This window comes from Garra rufa, chromosome 12 (genome assembly GCF_049309525.1).
Source record: "Garra rufa chromosome 12, GarRuf1.0, whole genome shotgun sequence".
NCBI lineage: Eukaryota > Metazoa > Chordata > Actinopteri > Cypriniformes > Cyprinidae > Garra > Garra rufa.
In genome coordinates this window covers 16,323,515-16,339,471 of record NC_133372.1, presented here as the reverse complement: position 1 = coordinate 16,339,471, position 15,957 = coordinate 16,323,515, and the positions used below count along the sequence as shown (strand labels likewise).

The 15,957-nt window shown below is 36.0% G+C and overlaps 1 protein-coding gene across 1 annotated transcript in view; it reads left to right on the top strand.

The window, feature by feature from the left end:
- plxnb1b (plexin b1b) overlaps positions 1-15,957 on the top strand; it is a 29,744-nt gene that overhangs the window by 7,382 nt on the left and 6,405 nt on the right. The window contains exons 9-27 of the mRNA XM_073852519.1: positions 1,319-1,349; positions 1,557-2,453; positions 3,311-3,445; positions 3,531-3,653; positions 4,242-4,332; positions 4,938-5,095; positions 7,339-7,490; positions 8,490-8,595; positions 9,503-9,639; positions 9,745-9,921; positions 10,863-11,052; positions 11,513-11,755; positions 12,310-12,492; positions 12,651-12,799; positions 13,110-13,210; positions 13,751-13,968; positions 14,187-14,365; positions 14,467-14,533; positions 14,834-14,980. Of these exons, the coding sequence (XP_073708620.1) occupies positions 1,319-1,349; positions 1,557-2,453; positions 3,311-3,445; positions 3,531-3,653; positions 4,242-4,332; positions 4,938-5,095; positions 7,339-7,490; positions 8,490-8,595; positions 9,503-9,639; positions 9,745-9,921; positions 10,863-11,052; positions 11,513-11,755; positions 12,310-12,492; positions 12,651-12,799; positions 13,110-13,210; positions 13,751-13,968; positions 14,187-14,365; positions 14,467-14,533; positions 14,834-14,980 (3,484 nt within the window). The remainder of the gene's footprint in view (positions 1-1,318; positions 1,350-1,556; positions 2,454-3,310; positions 3,446-3,530; positions 3,654-4,241; positions 4,333-4,937; positions 5,096-7,338; positions 7,491-8,489; positions 8,596-9,502; positions 9,640-9,744; positions 9,922-10,862; positions 11,053-11,512; positions 11,756-12,309; positions 12,493-12,650; positions 12,800-13,109; positions 13,211-13,750; positions 13,969-14,186; positions 14,366-14,466; positions 14,534-14,833; positions 14,981-15,957) is intronic.

Sequence of the window (15,957 nt, the reverse complement as noted above, 5' to 3'; positions counted from 1 at the left end):
ATATATATATATATATATATATATATATATATATATATATATATATATATATATAGTCTTGTTATTATTTCATAGTTGTAATTGACTAAAATGCTAAAATGGTTAATTTGTTCATCATGCTTTTAAAAGATTAAAACACAGATTTCATCTTAGTAAGGCTAATATGTGACCTTGGACCACAAAATCAGTCATAAGGGTAAATTGTTTGAAATTGAGATTTATACATAATCTAAAAAGTTAAATAAATAAGCTTTCCATTGATGTATGGTGTGTTAGGACTTGAAAATCTAGAATCTGATGGTGCAAAAATTTTTTTTTGAGAAAATCACCTTTAAAGTTGTGCAAATGAAGTTCTTAGCAATGCATATCACTAATCAAAAATTAAGTTTGGAGATATTTGTTACAAAATATCTTCATGGAACATGATATTTACTTAATATCCTAATGATTTTTGGCATAAAAGAAAAATCGATAATTTTGGCCCATACAATATATTTTTGCTTCTTAAAGGAGTAGTTCACTTTCAGAAAAAGAATTTACAGATAATTTATTCACTCTCTTTTCAACCAAGATGTTCATGTCTTTCTTTCTTCAGTCGATAAGAAATTGTTTCTTGAGGAAAATATTTCAGGATTTCTCTCCATATAATGGACTTCAATGGTGCCCCCGAGTTTGAACTTCCAAAATGCAGTTTAAATGCAGCTTCAAAGGGCTCTAAACGATCCCAGCCGAGGAAGAAGGGTCTTATCTAGCGAAACGATCTGTAATTTTCAAAACAAATTCACTATTTATGTAAGCTTGTCTTGTCTATGTCTGTGTGAGCTCTGTTTTTTCCGGTTCAATTCGGTTAGGGTAGGTCGAAAAAAGGGAAAAGAGCGATGTTGGGCGATTTTGAAGTTGAAGGAAAAAAAAACAACACGGGAATTTTTCAACATACCCTAACTTACACAGGCTACGGCATGCTCAACGCAGAGACGAGACAAGATGAGCATTTGAGGTTAAAAAGTATATAAGTTGTCAGTTTGTTTTGAAAATCACAGATTGTTTCACTAGATAAGACCCTCCTTCCTCGGCTGGGATCGTTTAGAACCCTTTGAAGCTGCATTTAAGATGCATTTTGGAAGTTCAGACTTGGGGGCATCATTGAAGTCCACGATATGGAGATAATTCCTGAAACGTTTCCCTCAAGAAACATATTTTATTTACGATTGAAGAAAGAAAGACATGAACATCTTGGATGGCAAAGCTGTGTGTAAATTATCTGTACATTTTTGTTCTAGAAGTGAACTAATCCTTTGAGACTGGTTTTGTGGTCCAGGTTCACGTATGCAGTGTTCCAAGTGGTCCATGTTTGCATCAGCATTCTGCTAGGAATATTACAGCTTGAGAATGCAAAACCATGTTTCATAAATCAAAGCAGTGTGAAATTATAGTTTTTAAATTATTTTTTTACATGAGTACCAAAGTCATTTGTAATAGTTCCTTCTATAACCATATATTTGTATTTATTTTAACATTGTGCCTTTCTTGTTTTTCCCTGCACTTCTCACTCTTAGTGGAAATCTCCTCCCACCCTACCTCCTGCAACCAAAGCCCCTAGAGCTGCATTCATGACCTCACCAGTCACAACACATAAAGTCCCTGAAACCACGGCTCATACTAAACCTCAGACTACATCCACTGCAATAACTGAAACTGTTACTTCTGTACTGGAATCATTAACCTCTCCTGAACCTGTGAATCCAACACCATCAACTACGATTTCTTCCACTTTCAAGCCGTCTTCTGCGCCCACAAGTGCCTTTCTCCCCTCTTCCACAGCTGAGACCACAGTACAGCCATCCTCCACACTCTCTCTGCTAGATGAGATCCTCTCAGAAAAAGAGCTTCTTGTTACAGATATTGAATCAGTGGCTCTGAGGGAGACAGACACTGATGTGGTTACTCTTGCAAGTTTGGAAGTGGTTGTAAAAACTGAATTGCCATCAGAAATCGAAGCTGCTGAAGAGCAAAGGATATCACTGCCATCGCCACTGGCTGAAACAGAACTGCCACCACTAATGGAGCCAGTCACACATGATAGTTTGCTTACCAGCACCCCTCACAATTTGGCAGAAACACTGAATTTGATAAATGAAACCCAAACTACAGTTTTACCTTCAAATCCAGAACCAAACATGTCTGATTCTGAAACCAATGACTTTTTGCCTATGTCTGAGAAAGTGTCACCTGCCGTGCCTTCAGAGAATAGGATAATCACTGAGAGTGAAGTGGCTCATTTGGCTTCAGAGGAAACTGAGGAGGTGGATCAGGTAGAAAACGACAACGCAACATTTTCTGCAGCTACAGTCTTATCAGGGGATGGAGAATCAGACACTAATTCCCCAGTATACTTCCGTTTGAGAAGTACAGACATAGATGCTGATTACCAGTATGACTCAGCAGATTTACCGGTGAGTACAAACATCCATAATTGATGCAAGCATTTTTTTAAAGTCTTGCTTATTATGCAGTTTCTTAGTTTGGAATAACAAAACAAAAATCTGTAAATATTCTCATATTTATTTAATTTACACTTTGATTTATAATACACAGTACTAAGTACACAATTATAGTATTTACATTACACAGTATAATAATATGATGACATATTTCCAGAGAAGCACCAAGAAGCATAGCGAATTGGTTTTATACAGCTAATCAAACTTGAGATGGCTGCTTAGAAACATCCCATTGTCAATTTAAAATGTTAATGCTCATATTTGCATTTAATAAAGTGGATATCAAGAGTTGTGAGATAACTTAAAATGACTGATTACAACAAGTGTAGTATTTACTGTTAAATAATAGCTAAATGTAGTAATTTATTGTGTTATATTATCAGCTCATTTTTTACTTTAACAGTAATTTTTATGTCATTTTTCTATTAATTTACTGTACATTTTTTTAAACTTTAGGTTTATAAGCTACTTGTTTATTTTTAAAGCATTTTACTTCAGTGTTTTATTCTACAACAACAGAAAAGATTGTAAAATTCTTGAACATTTACCATCTCCATCTTTGTGATTTTGTTTTTAACATGTAGTTGAATGTCCTGAGTAAACATTGTAAATAAAATTAAATTTATTGATTCAGATAAAACAAATTTTGTCATTTGGTCACATGCATTAACCTAATGCAAAATTATAAATTAAATTATAACCCAGAAAGAAATGTAGTATTTAGTAGTAGAATTTATTTTTTGGTCATGTAAATCCTTTATTCCCTAAATGCCTTTCTACTGCTCTTTTTCGCTCTGTGTTTAAATCAGGCTGATGAAGGCACGTTTGTCAATTGGGGGGCATCTGCCTGCCCATGTGTGGAGAAGATTCAAGGGTCCTCTCTGCTTCCTGCCCTAACTCAGAGAAAAATCTCTCTGCTGGCCCGCAACTTGCATCTCTATCAGGTAAAAATAAACAAACAGACACACACTTCTGTCTGATTTAAAAAACAAACAAACACCAACTGTTTAAACTAACACTTGTGCCTAGGATGAAGAGCTGGAGTACGAGTGTGTATTGGTGATTGAGGGGCAAACTGTGGTGGTTGATGCAGATGTGACGCTGAATGAGGCAAATCCTTCTGTGTTTGACGTCACCTGTCATGCTCACCAGGTACCACAACAACACAATTCAGAGCATGTTATGAGGCCCTCATATTGTAGTCCACAAAATGCATACACTAGTGCAAAAAAGTGCACGTTTTGAATGTCTCCCTCATCTAACACAACTAATTAGACGTTTATAGCTAAGATGATTTGGTAATTTAGTATTTTCTAATGTTTAAGTGTGGATGAAAAACCTTTGGAAAATACTCAAAAATGCTAGTGTGGACTTTTTTAGATGTCACCTTGAATTGTGTGTGACCAATGAGGAAGACATCCAAAATATGCAGTAGTGGAGGTCCCTAGGATGTGTTTGAGAAGCACTGCTCTAGTATATACTGTGTATACTGTATATACTAGTTTGGCAGAGGTGTAGCCAGGCAGATAATGCACGTTTAAAAATGTGTGTCGTCTCCCTGTTGCTCACTTTAGTTTCCTGACACTTCTCTACAATGTGGGCTAAGCTGTCTAAGTCAAGGCAAAAGCCCACAACAATAATTATAGAAGAAAACAACAACTATGTAGTAGTTTTAATTGCCTCTGAGAGGAAAGACTGCAGTTTGCAGATATCATTGATACTCTCATTTTTTTTCTGTAGTATTCCTATGCAGAGCCAGTTAGAGAGTATAATGCCATGGTGTATGTGAAGAGAAAAGACACTTTTCATATTGACAGCACTGACCTTTATGGTGAGTATAATATTGTTGAAATTCATGATGAACTGTGTTCATGCAAAATACACACAAGTATATATTTTTTATTGTATTATGAACCCATTATATACATAGCTGCAGGGCCTTGGCACTTTCCATAAAAAAAAGCTAAATATACACTGCCAGTCAAAAAATTTTGAACAGAAGATTTAAATTTTTTTTTAAGTTTCTTCTGCTCACCAAGCCTGCATTTATTTGATCCAAATTACAGCAAAAGCTGTAATATTGTGAAATATTCCTACTATTTAAAACAACTGCTTTCTATCTGAATATATTTTAAAATGTAATGAATAACGAATGTAAGACCGATATTCATACAAAATGCATTTATTTTCTTGATTAATTTTCTTGGTTGCATTTATTTAATTGATTTTATTTTCTTGGTTGTTGTCTCCCTTTCATCCAATTTAACACTTATTTGTTAATAGTGTAGTCTTCATGCCTTTTGGCCTGATAGTCTTTTTACATTGGTAAATAAAACAATTCTTTGAAAATATAGTTACTGAATCTTACTCTTATGTATGAATTAGTCTACTTTGTATATGTTCTAACTGATATTCTTTGTGTTTTCACTATTTCAGTGACGTTATATAACTGTTCAGTTGGACACTTGGACTGTAGCCGTTGTCATACTGCAGATCAGAAGTACAACTGTGTGTGGTGTGGAAGCAGTTGTGTTTACAGAGAGTCCTGTTCCCAACACATCGAAATGACCTGTCCTGCTCCTCTCATTCATTTGGTTTGTTAAACAATCTCAAACTTAACTACATGCAGAATTATTTAGTGCAAATGTGGTTTGTAACTCTTTAAAGCAAGCACATATCTTAAATTATTTTGTTTAGCTCAGAAACACTGACCACTTGTGATCAGATCAACCAAAACCTCTATTATTTTTTTTCTCTGTTCTGTTATTCCACTCCTGACTCACTCTCTGTAAGAGAAACATGCTGGCCCTACAATTAATATACGTAGAATCTGAGTGGAACCTCTTTGTATGTATCTGTGTGTATGATTTATCTGTGTTATGACAATACATGATGTAAGAGGTACCTTCCAAGGACATAAAATAATGAATAATGAATTTGACATTAATTCAGTGTGTTAGATTTATAAGTATAAGCAATAAATTAATTAAATTAATTAAAACTGTAAACGCAACACTTGTTTTTGCCCCCATTTTTCATGAGCTGAACTCAATGTACACAAGGCCTATTTCTCTCAAATATTGTTCACAAATCTGTCTAAATCTGTGTTAGTGAGCACTTCTCCTTTGCCGAGATAAACCATCGACCTCACAGGTGTGGCATATCAAGATGCTGATTAGACAGCATGATTATTGCACAGGTGTGCCTTAGGCTGGCCACAATAAAAGGCCACTCTATAATGTGCAGTTTTATCACACAGCACAATGCCACAGATGTCGCAAGTTTTGAGGGAGTGTGTAATTGGCATGCTGACTGCTGAAATGTCCACCAGAGCTGTTGCCCGTGAATGGAATGTTCATTTCTCTACCATAAGCCGTCTCCAAAGGCGTTTTAGTGAATTTGGCAGCACATCCAACCGGCCTCATAACCGCAGACCACATGTAACCTCATCAGCCCAAGACCTCCTTATCCAGCATTTTCACCTACAAGATTGTCTGAGACCAGCCAACTGGACAGCTGCTGCAACGATCGCTTTGCATAACCAAAGAATTTCTGCACAAACTGTTAGAAACCGTCTTGGGGAAGCTCATCTGCATGCTCGTCATCCTCATCGGGGTCTCGACCTGACTGCAGTTTGTCATCGTAACTGACTTGAGTGGGCAAATGCTCACATTCGATGGCATCTGGCACTTTGGAGAGGTGTTCTCTTCACAGATGAATCCTGGTTTTCACTGTACAGGGCAGATGGCAAACAGCGTGTATGGCGTCGTGTGGGTGAGCAGTTTGCTAATGTCAACGTTGTGGATCGAGTGGCCCGTGGTGGCGGTGGGGTTATGTTATGTGCAGGCGTATGTTATAGACAATGAACACAGGTTCATTTTATTGATGGCATTTTTAATGCACAGAGATACCGTGAAGAGATCCTGAGGCCCATTGTTGTGCCATTCATCCACGACCATCACCTCATGTTGCAGCATGATAATGCACATCCCCATGTTGCAAGGATCTGTACACAATTCCTGGAAGCTGAAAAACATCCCAGTTCTTGCAAGGCCAGAATACTTACCGGAAATATCACCTATTGAGCATGTATAGGATGCTCTAGATCGGTGTATACGACAGCGTGTTTCAGTTCCTGCCAATATCCAGCAACTTCGCACAACCATTGAAGAGGAGTGGACCAACATTCCACAATCATGCTGTCTAATCAGCATCTTTATATGCCACACCTGTGAGGTGGATGGATTATCTCAGCAAAGGAGAAGTGCTCACTAACAAAGATTTAGACAGATTTGTGAACAATATTTGACCAAAATAGGCCTTTTGTGTACATAGAAAAGTCTTAGATCTTTGAGTTCAGCTCATGAAAAATGGGGCAAAAACAAAAGTGTTGCATTTATAATTTTGGTCAGTGTACATATCTAAAATAATCATTAATTCCAAATTTGTTCTATAGTGGGTATGTTTCAATTGGTCACACTTTATTTTAAGATCCAATTCTCGCTAATAATTCCTAAACAGTTAGTAAGGTAGTAGTTAAGTTGAATATGTGCTTTATAAGTACTAATAAACAGTCAATATGCTAGTAACATACATGCTAATAAACAACTAGTTAATAGTGAGAATAGGTCCCTAAATTTAAGTGTTACCTTTAAATCAAGGTCATGTTCATCAAGGTCATCAATCCCCAGGAAATGCATGATCAGATTAAATGTATAACTTGAAAGCAATGTAAGTCACCTTGGTTAAAATCCTCTACCAAATATGTAAGTGTAAATGTAAATCTGTACCACCAAATAAAAACAGATATCCCTAAAGATTGGTTTTCTTTCCATAGGTGGAGCCTTTGTCAGGGTTGGTGGAAGGAGGCATTACTTTAACTGTTTCTGGGTCTAACTTGGGACAGAAAGCTCAGGATATCCTTCAGTCTGTGACTGTTGCGGGTGTGCCCTGCACTGTTATACCACATCTATATGAAATATCTTCCAGGTAAATACCCAAACATTGTGTGCAAACTCGTGTAAATGCTGCCATTGACTAGATGACTGCAGGTTATAATGTGAATGCCTCAAGTTGATTATAAAGGGAACCACGGGTATTAAGACTAATATTAAGATGAATTTTACCACAGCACACCTCAAAATAAGCAACTTGTAAAATAAAATACTGATATGATGCCACATTGTGTGGCTTTTGGTTGTAATTTTCAGTCGAAGGGCAACAGCAAAGTCTTCACTGCTTTCTTAGTGGTAAGAAGAAACAAAAAAAAAAAATGGAAAGATGCCTGTGGACGAATAACTTTCTAAAGACCTACATTTTTGTTTTCTTCGCTTTAGTCCTCATGCCTTTAAGACAGCTACTGAAAGAGCTTACAAATGGCAGAGACAGTAAAATGCTAGATGCCATCCTGGCTGGATGTAATAATGCCAATGCCTGTCATGACGCCGCAGCCACTAAAGGAGTTTCTCAGTGCAGATTTCACAGGATACTGGGGGCAATCAGACTCCTTGTGGGGAAAATCAATGGTACGCCATTTGGTTTAAGCCTACACTTATCCATCGCCACCTGGAAGCTCTTTCAGTAGCTGTGGTCATTGTGTCGATATTTTAGTGTTGTGGTAAAAGTAGCAACAGGTAGCGCCAGTAGCTCACAGAGTGCAACCGTTTTTCGTTATCAAAATAATGGCACCCTCTAATAGTCCAAACAATTTATGAAACAATGTGGATTTTTTAAATAATTTAAATCTTTCATGGATTTTTACATATTTCAATAAGAGACGTCATTTACATTATATTAAGCCATAAGTCTTAATACCTGGTGTTCCCTTAAAGGACACTGCTTCAGGAGTTCTTTACAATATATTGTTCTTTACAATATATTTGCAGTTCACTTATTACACTGATTACATGGTTTTAGGAAGTATTTGTCCATTTGCTTTGTTTCTTTGTGTCTCACGCATTTGTTTATGCTTACTCTCCGTTTTATTAGAATTATATGTACAACTGCAGCAAGTGGAGAGGAGAAGTCTGGCCACGTCTCAGTGAAAGTGTCTGGTGGAGGTTTCGGCCTGTCAAGTCAGCTATTCAGCTACCAGGTTCACTTGTATTTACAATTAACTAGCAGTATTAACAAAAACTATTTACCATTTATCATGTCATTGCAAAAAATGTATTGGGTGGCAATTTGCCATTTTTCATGTCATTGCAAAAAATTTATTGGCCTGAATATCTGGCCACTGCCCTCAAAAATATCATAAAAGTGGTCTATATAACTTGTTTGTTTGAGGAATCGACAATAATGACCATCATTATGGCTTCAGAAGACTTTGAGTATAGTGTGCGAGTTGTATAGACTGTTATTAATTTTTATAATATTTTAATTGTGTTTTTGTGTTTTTATTTTCATCTTTAACACACCATTCCCCATTTCAATGCATGGAAGATAGTGACCAGTAGTACATCTTTCAGAATTTCTTACTTTGTGTTCCATGGAAGAAAGTCAGTCAAACATGTTAAGAACAAATGATTAGTAAATGATCAATGCAGTTTGTGGGTTAATTCCTTAAATAAATTTACAATATGAATAGTAATTTTGTACAGTTACATCTCTTGCCCCTGTGCATAAAAGACAACACTTTTGAAGCTAAATAAGTGTTGTGGTATAAAGGTGAAGACAAAAGTTAAGATTCATTTTCAGTGTGTACTGATACAGTCTATACAAAACATGACTGTGGCATATTGTGCTTTGACGTGACATAAAAGTGTGGTTATAAGGTTACACACATTGTGAATGACTAACGTCATGCCATATAACCATATCCCCTATCCTTCCATTTCTAGTTTTTTTTTTTGTCTGATTATTGTGTTGGTGCATTGTTATTTGAAAATGGTTGTTGTGGAATTCCTTCTGACTTGATGATTGCAGTAGAAAAAACTGTAAATCTTTAGTTCCTGAATGCAGAATTTCTTCTGATTGTATTTCTCAACCTTGCATCCTTTAAGGACCCAAAGCTGATAGAAGTTTCTCCTCAGAGAGGACCACTTGCAGGAGGAACAACTTTGACAATCACAGGCAGAAAACTTTTGACTGGTCGTGTTACTGATATCAGTGTCCTACTAGGGAATGTGCCTTGTATGTTGTAAGTATCACATATCACTGTGGAAAACTGTATCCTGAGGATTGGTGTACTATGAGTATTGTCTGTGATTAGTAAGTTGTTTTATCCCCTCCTTTTCCTCTGCAGAATATCACGTGTGCAGGAGGAAACTATCAGGTGTATCACTAGGGCTAGTAACAGGACAGGAGAACATAGAGTGACTGTGCGGTATGGAAACACTGAGCGACATCTACATGGCAATGGCTACTACTATACCAATGACCCCAACATTACACATGCCATGCCCTCCAAGAGCTTTATCGGGTGTGTGTTTGAGTTTATTTCATTTTCTTTATCAGATGCTTTTATCCAAAAGTAACTTAAAGTGACAAATAAAACAACAAAGATCTTAAGGTGAAAATAAATTGTGGTGAAAAGTACCGATTAGGATGTAGTCAAATGTTCACTAAAAATATTTTTTAGACGTTTTATAATTATTGTATGGGACTAGGCTATTTTTAAAATTATAATTATGGAAATGTATATTCGTCTATAGGCCTTTTTTAATTAAATTATGAACTGATTTTTGTTGGATCTGTATAAAGGTCTGCATAAAGCCAAGTCCTAATCCCACCTGAACACCTCTGGTGTGCCTTTAAATGACCTTGAGCCACAAACTCGCCACCAAACACCAATGGCTTGTACATATGGGTACAGTCATTTTAGATACTTCTAAAACTGTTGCAACAGAGATGGAAATACATTTTTTTAAATACATGAGTCATGTTTTCATTTTTGTTGCCACAGTTTTGGAAGTGCCCTTTTTTGATCTGAAGGGTGTCCCAATATTTTTGTCCATAGTGTATGTACAAGTCATTGGTGTTTAGTGATGAGTTTATGGCTCAAGGTCTGCATTTGAAGTAACACCAGAGGTGTTCAACTGGGATTAGGACTTTGCTTACTGCAGACCAGTCAATTTCTACCACACTGACTGAATTAATAATTTTTTTTTTTAACCTTGCGCTATACACAGATGCATTGTCATGTTAGAATAGAAAAGGGTCTTGTCCAAACTGTTGCTGTAAAATTAGAAGCACACAATTTTCACTAGAATATCGTTATATGCTTAATTACTAAAGTAGCCAAACCTGTTCATTAAAAGGGGGTGTCTCAATACTTTTGGCAATGTAGTGTGTAGATAGAAGTTTTTTTTTCCCCTTTCTCTTGAAAATCTTTAACATTTCTTCTTTTACACATTTATACAGTGGTGGGCGTGTAATTAACGTTTTCGGCCAGAACTTAGATGTGGTACAGAAGCCTCAGATGCGAGTGACAGTAGTCCTCCCAGACTCCATTTCCCCCTTGAGGAGACGTAGACGAAGGAGAACAATTAGAGGTGTAACAGATGTGAAAATGCAGGAAACAGACTGTGCAGATGTCTGTTCTGTCATACAGGTATTTTTTCCATCTTGACATTACCTAACAAACTCATACACTAAATTATGTTCCCAGTTTTGTACTCTGTTTATAAACTATTATAAACATAATATTCACAGATTAGTAAACCATTTCAACACCTGTACCTACAAATTTGAAACCCATCTTCAAATTTTTTTTTAGAAATGTTTGCCAACTGCTTAATTCATAAACTCACATAAACAACTGGTTGAGGTTAGATTATACATTATGAACTAATAATTTTTATGTATAGACCATGTATATACCATTTGTTTTCATATCTGATATAAGTGTATTGATTGCCGATTGTTACTTTTATAGTTCTGATGTTACTTTTTTTGACTATCGCACATTTATTCTTTTAGCAGACTATTTTATTTGTATGTATTATATATTATTTATTTTATTTCTACTTACACAGTGTTATCTCTTCCTTTTGTTTTCATTTTCTCTGTAGTATGAGGAGGATTGTGAGGTGAAAACCTCTTCTTTGTTGTTGTGTCGGACTCCTGGTGTAGATGCTCAGGCAGTTGGTGGTGATATGCTGGTTGAGTTTCTGTTGGATAACTTGCGCTTTGACTTTAACTCTGTTAGCCAGTCACCTTTTACCTATAAATCCAACCCAAAACTGCACCCGCTAAACCATCGTGATCCAACAAAACCATATCGCTACAAACCTGGATCAGTTATATCAGTGGAGGTTAGTGGGACTTTTGCTACTTTTTAATGAATGCATGTAAGTTAGTAAGCAAGCATTTATTTATTTAGTTCGTTTTTGTTATAACAATCAATATTGATTGGTTCTAAGGCACTTTTTTACTGAAATAGTTAAGTCTAATTGTCTAATCACAGCATGGATTGATATTTCCTAATATTCATGGCAATTTTGTATATTAGTACATTTATCCAGTTTATTTGGCTCTCACATATCTCTAAGGATCTCTCATTTCATACAAACACAACTTGTATCTTGCATCTCAGTTATCATTTGTATTGAAAATTACTTCAGAGGACTTCAGTATGAATATTACTGTAATGTTGGTTTGTCTTTTTGCCAGGTCATAACTGTAATAAATATCCTATCATATATATTTTGTGTTGTCAGGTTATATTTTATATCCTATCAGGTTTATTTTGATATAATGACCAACTGACTGTACATTATCACCCATCAGTACTTGTCATGTTTAAGAACTTAATCCTATGATTCTTCTTTAAACTTTTTCTTGGACCCCTTTTTATTTCTTTCTACAGGGTGAGGATTTAGACTTGGCCATCTTTAAAGAGGAAGTGGTAGCACTGATTGGTGAAGGGATTTGTACTGTTAAAACTCTGACACATAATCATCTTTATTGTGAGCCACCACCCCAGCAGCCCCCACTTTCCCTCAGGCATGGGCGCAAGCGAGAGGGAGCTGAGGCCTTCCCAGAATTTATAGTAAGCATGAAGCCAACACCCTCTCAACAAACACAAACTTAAGCTTTAAATTTCACTTACATCCTCTATTATGAAGTGGCTGTAATTTGCTCTTTTTTTGTAGCAGATATTGTATTGTGTGAACAGGGGTGTGTAATAGTGTGTCTGTCTGTTTCCAGGTGCAAATGGGACACCTGAACTTTTCACTGGGACAAGTGCAGTATGATTCACCTAGTCACTCCATCTTTCCACTGGTGGCGCAGATTGGAGTTGGAGCAGTTGCTTCTCTTGTTGCTCTTATTGTACTGATCATCGTGTTTATATACAGGTGTGTATGTAATATTACAAAATGTGCTAAATGCAGTGTTTGGAAAAAGTTACCCTATAAAAAGTATAGCTTTTTTGGACATATTTGGATTGGATTGGATTGGATTGGATTGGATTGGCATTTCACCAGTCCATAAGGTTAAATGGCAATAGAATTTAACAATTGACTTTTCAGATGTACATTTTATAATAAATTGCCAATTGTAAATAGGAAAAATAAATAATTAAATACATCAGTATTAAAACAATTAATAGATATGAGGTATATGAATGTAATTGCTATTGTGTGCCCTCATATCTCTTCCACTTAGGAGAAAGAGTAAACAGGCTCTGAGAGATTATAAGAAAGTTCAGATCCAGTTGGAGAATCTAGAGACCAGTGTGAGAGACCGCTGCAAAAAAGAGTTTACAGGTAATTTTATGGCTACATTTAGGTTGAGGTCAATGGATAGATTTTAATAATTTTAAAAGGGTGGTTCACTCAGAAATGAACATTCTGCCATTACCTTACCCGCATGCCATTCCAAACTTTGGAAACACAAATGAAGATAATTGATATTCTCTCATCATTTTTATCTATCCATTGAAATGGAAATTTTGAGCTGCTGTTTATTGTTTGAAATTACATTAGGGTAAGTAAATATCACCGAATTTTTGTTTTTTGGGGAATCAACCCTTTGAATATAAGAAAAGCTGTAAGCAAGGTCAAAATGTTTTTTTTCATTCATAGTAGTAAATAAAATGGTACCATTTAGAACTATTACTCAAAATAATAGTCCACTTGTTCCACAGCTTTTGAAGAGTTAAATTAATTTGAAATGTTACATAAAGCTTTTTAAAAAAGAAACAAATTGCAAATCATCCATTTCAGCCATCAGTTGTGTTTGCCAAACTGTTCTTTGTGAAAATCTTACCTTTAATAATTGTACATTTGACTCCTAAACCTCCATAGATCTAATGACTGAAATGATGGACATGACAAGTGATCTGGTGGGATCAGGGATTCCTTTCTTGGAGTACCGTATGTATGCTGAACGCATCTTTTTCCCTGGACACCGTGAGTCCCCACTTCGCAGAGATTTGGATGTGCAGGAGTGTCGACGGGCCACGGTGGAGCAAGGACTCATTCAGTTATCTAATCTCCTAAACAGCAAACTCTTCCTCACAAAGGTAGCTGAAATTATTTTTTCCTCACTGTTGACCTTTTTTGAGTTTTCTCAATTACTCATTACATTATTCAGGAAATGTTTTGGAGATATTTTTGTGTATATAAGGTATATTTGTTTTGTGATCTGAGGATCCCCTCCTGATGATTGTTGTTGATTTGTTTTCTGCTTTAAAATTATGATATAAATTGATATTTATTTTTGCATGTTTCTTTCCTACAGTTTATTCACACTCTCGAGAGCCAGAGGACATTTTCACCCAGAGACAGAGGATACGTAGCATCTTTGCTCACTGTAGCTCTTCACAGTAAACTAGAGTACTTCACTGACATACTCAAAACGCTGTTGAACGATCTGGTGGAACAGTATATTGCCAAGAACCCAAAACTCATGCTCCGCAGGTAAAAATGTTGGAGTAACTGACATTAGAAGAATTTAATCATATGCATTGTTCTAAAAAAAAAAAAAGTCTGTATGACTGAGGCTTTAATTGTCTTCTCAGAACTGAGACGGTGGTTGAAAAGCTCCTGACAAACTGGATATCCATCTGCCTCTATGCTTTCTTAAGGGTGTGTATGAAAATTGGCAGGATTGTTTGGTTTTTAATATATATACGTTTACTGTGGATAAAGAGATGCTTTCTAGAGACATTTAGAATTATTCTCGCAGTTCTGAAAAATGTAATTAGCTTGTTAACATTGTAAACTAATTGTCCAAGAATATTTTTAGCCTCCTAATTAGGACTGCGTAATTGTTTAACACTGAAACACTTAAGGATGACATTTGATTTTAAAATAATTTATGTGTTTTTAAGTAGATCATCCATGTTTTACTGTGTAAATTATTATATTTCTGCTTTCTGTGTTTAGCAATCAGCTGGTGAGTCTCTGTACATGCTCTTCAGAGCAATTAAACACCAAGTGGATAAAGGGCCTGTGGATGCAGTGACTGGCAAAGCTAAATACACCTTAAATGATAACCGTTTGCTGAGAGAGGATCTGGAATACCGTACTCTGGTTAGAATTTTTCTTTATTATGAACTAAATCTTTTTATTACAGATTTAGTGCATTAGTCTAATTGCTTTCTGCCTAAAGGCTTTTGTTAAGAAATAAAATGTTTTAATGACTGAAACAGCTCAAAGATACTGTTATTTACTGTTATTACTATAGTAAGTACATATAACATATAACAGAATCACCCTGTAAAATAAAGTGTTTCCCAGTGTTTTTAAATAGATTACATACACTAATGAGCCAAAACATTATGACCACTCATGAGGGAATTAAATATTGTGAATTGTCTCCTAACAAGGTCACATCTAATTTTCTAAGTAATGTAAATGGCAAATAAACAATCAGTGAATTTAGTCACTGTGTTGGGGCAGGAAAAATGGACAGGAATAAAGATTTAAAGATCTGAGTGAGTTCTGCCAAAGGCCAAACTGTTGTGGCCAGACAACTGTGTCAGATTTGACACATGGCACCTTTCTAAACCTCATTGCAGATCAGGTAAACTCTTCAAGCACCCTGCTGCAGTGCACACATTGTTCTGGAGTACTTTAAAGAAGCGTAATGAAAAGTTAAAGAGTTGTCCTGATCTCCAAATGTGCATGTGCTGGACCAGTCAGTCCAATCCATGGAGGCCCAACCTTGCAACTTAAGGGACATAAAGGATCTACTGCTAATGTCTTGGTGCCAGATAACACAGGACACCTCCAGGGGTCTTGTAAAGTCAATGACTAGACAGGTCTGTGCTGTTTCAGCAGCACAATGAGGGCCAACAGCATGTTAAACAGGTGGTTGTAACATTTTGGCTCATTAGTGTATTAAAATAGAATTAACATTTGTTCTCAAAGTAGGTTTCTCAACCCTGTCTTGAGTATAATTGAAGAATGAGTGTAGTTGTCTAGTTTAGATCAAATTCTCTGGTTCTGATAAACTGACTGCAAAAAAAAGCAAAAGGTCCAGAATGATATTTCAATATCATTGTTCA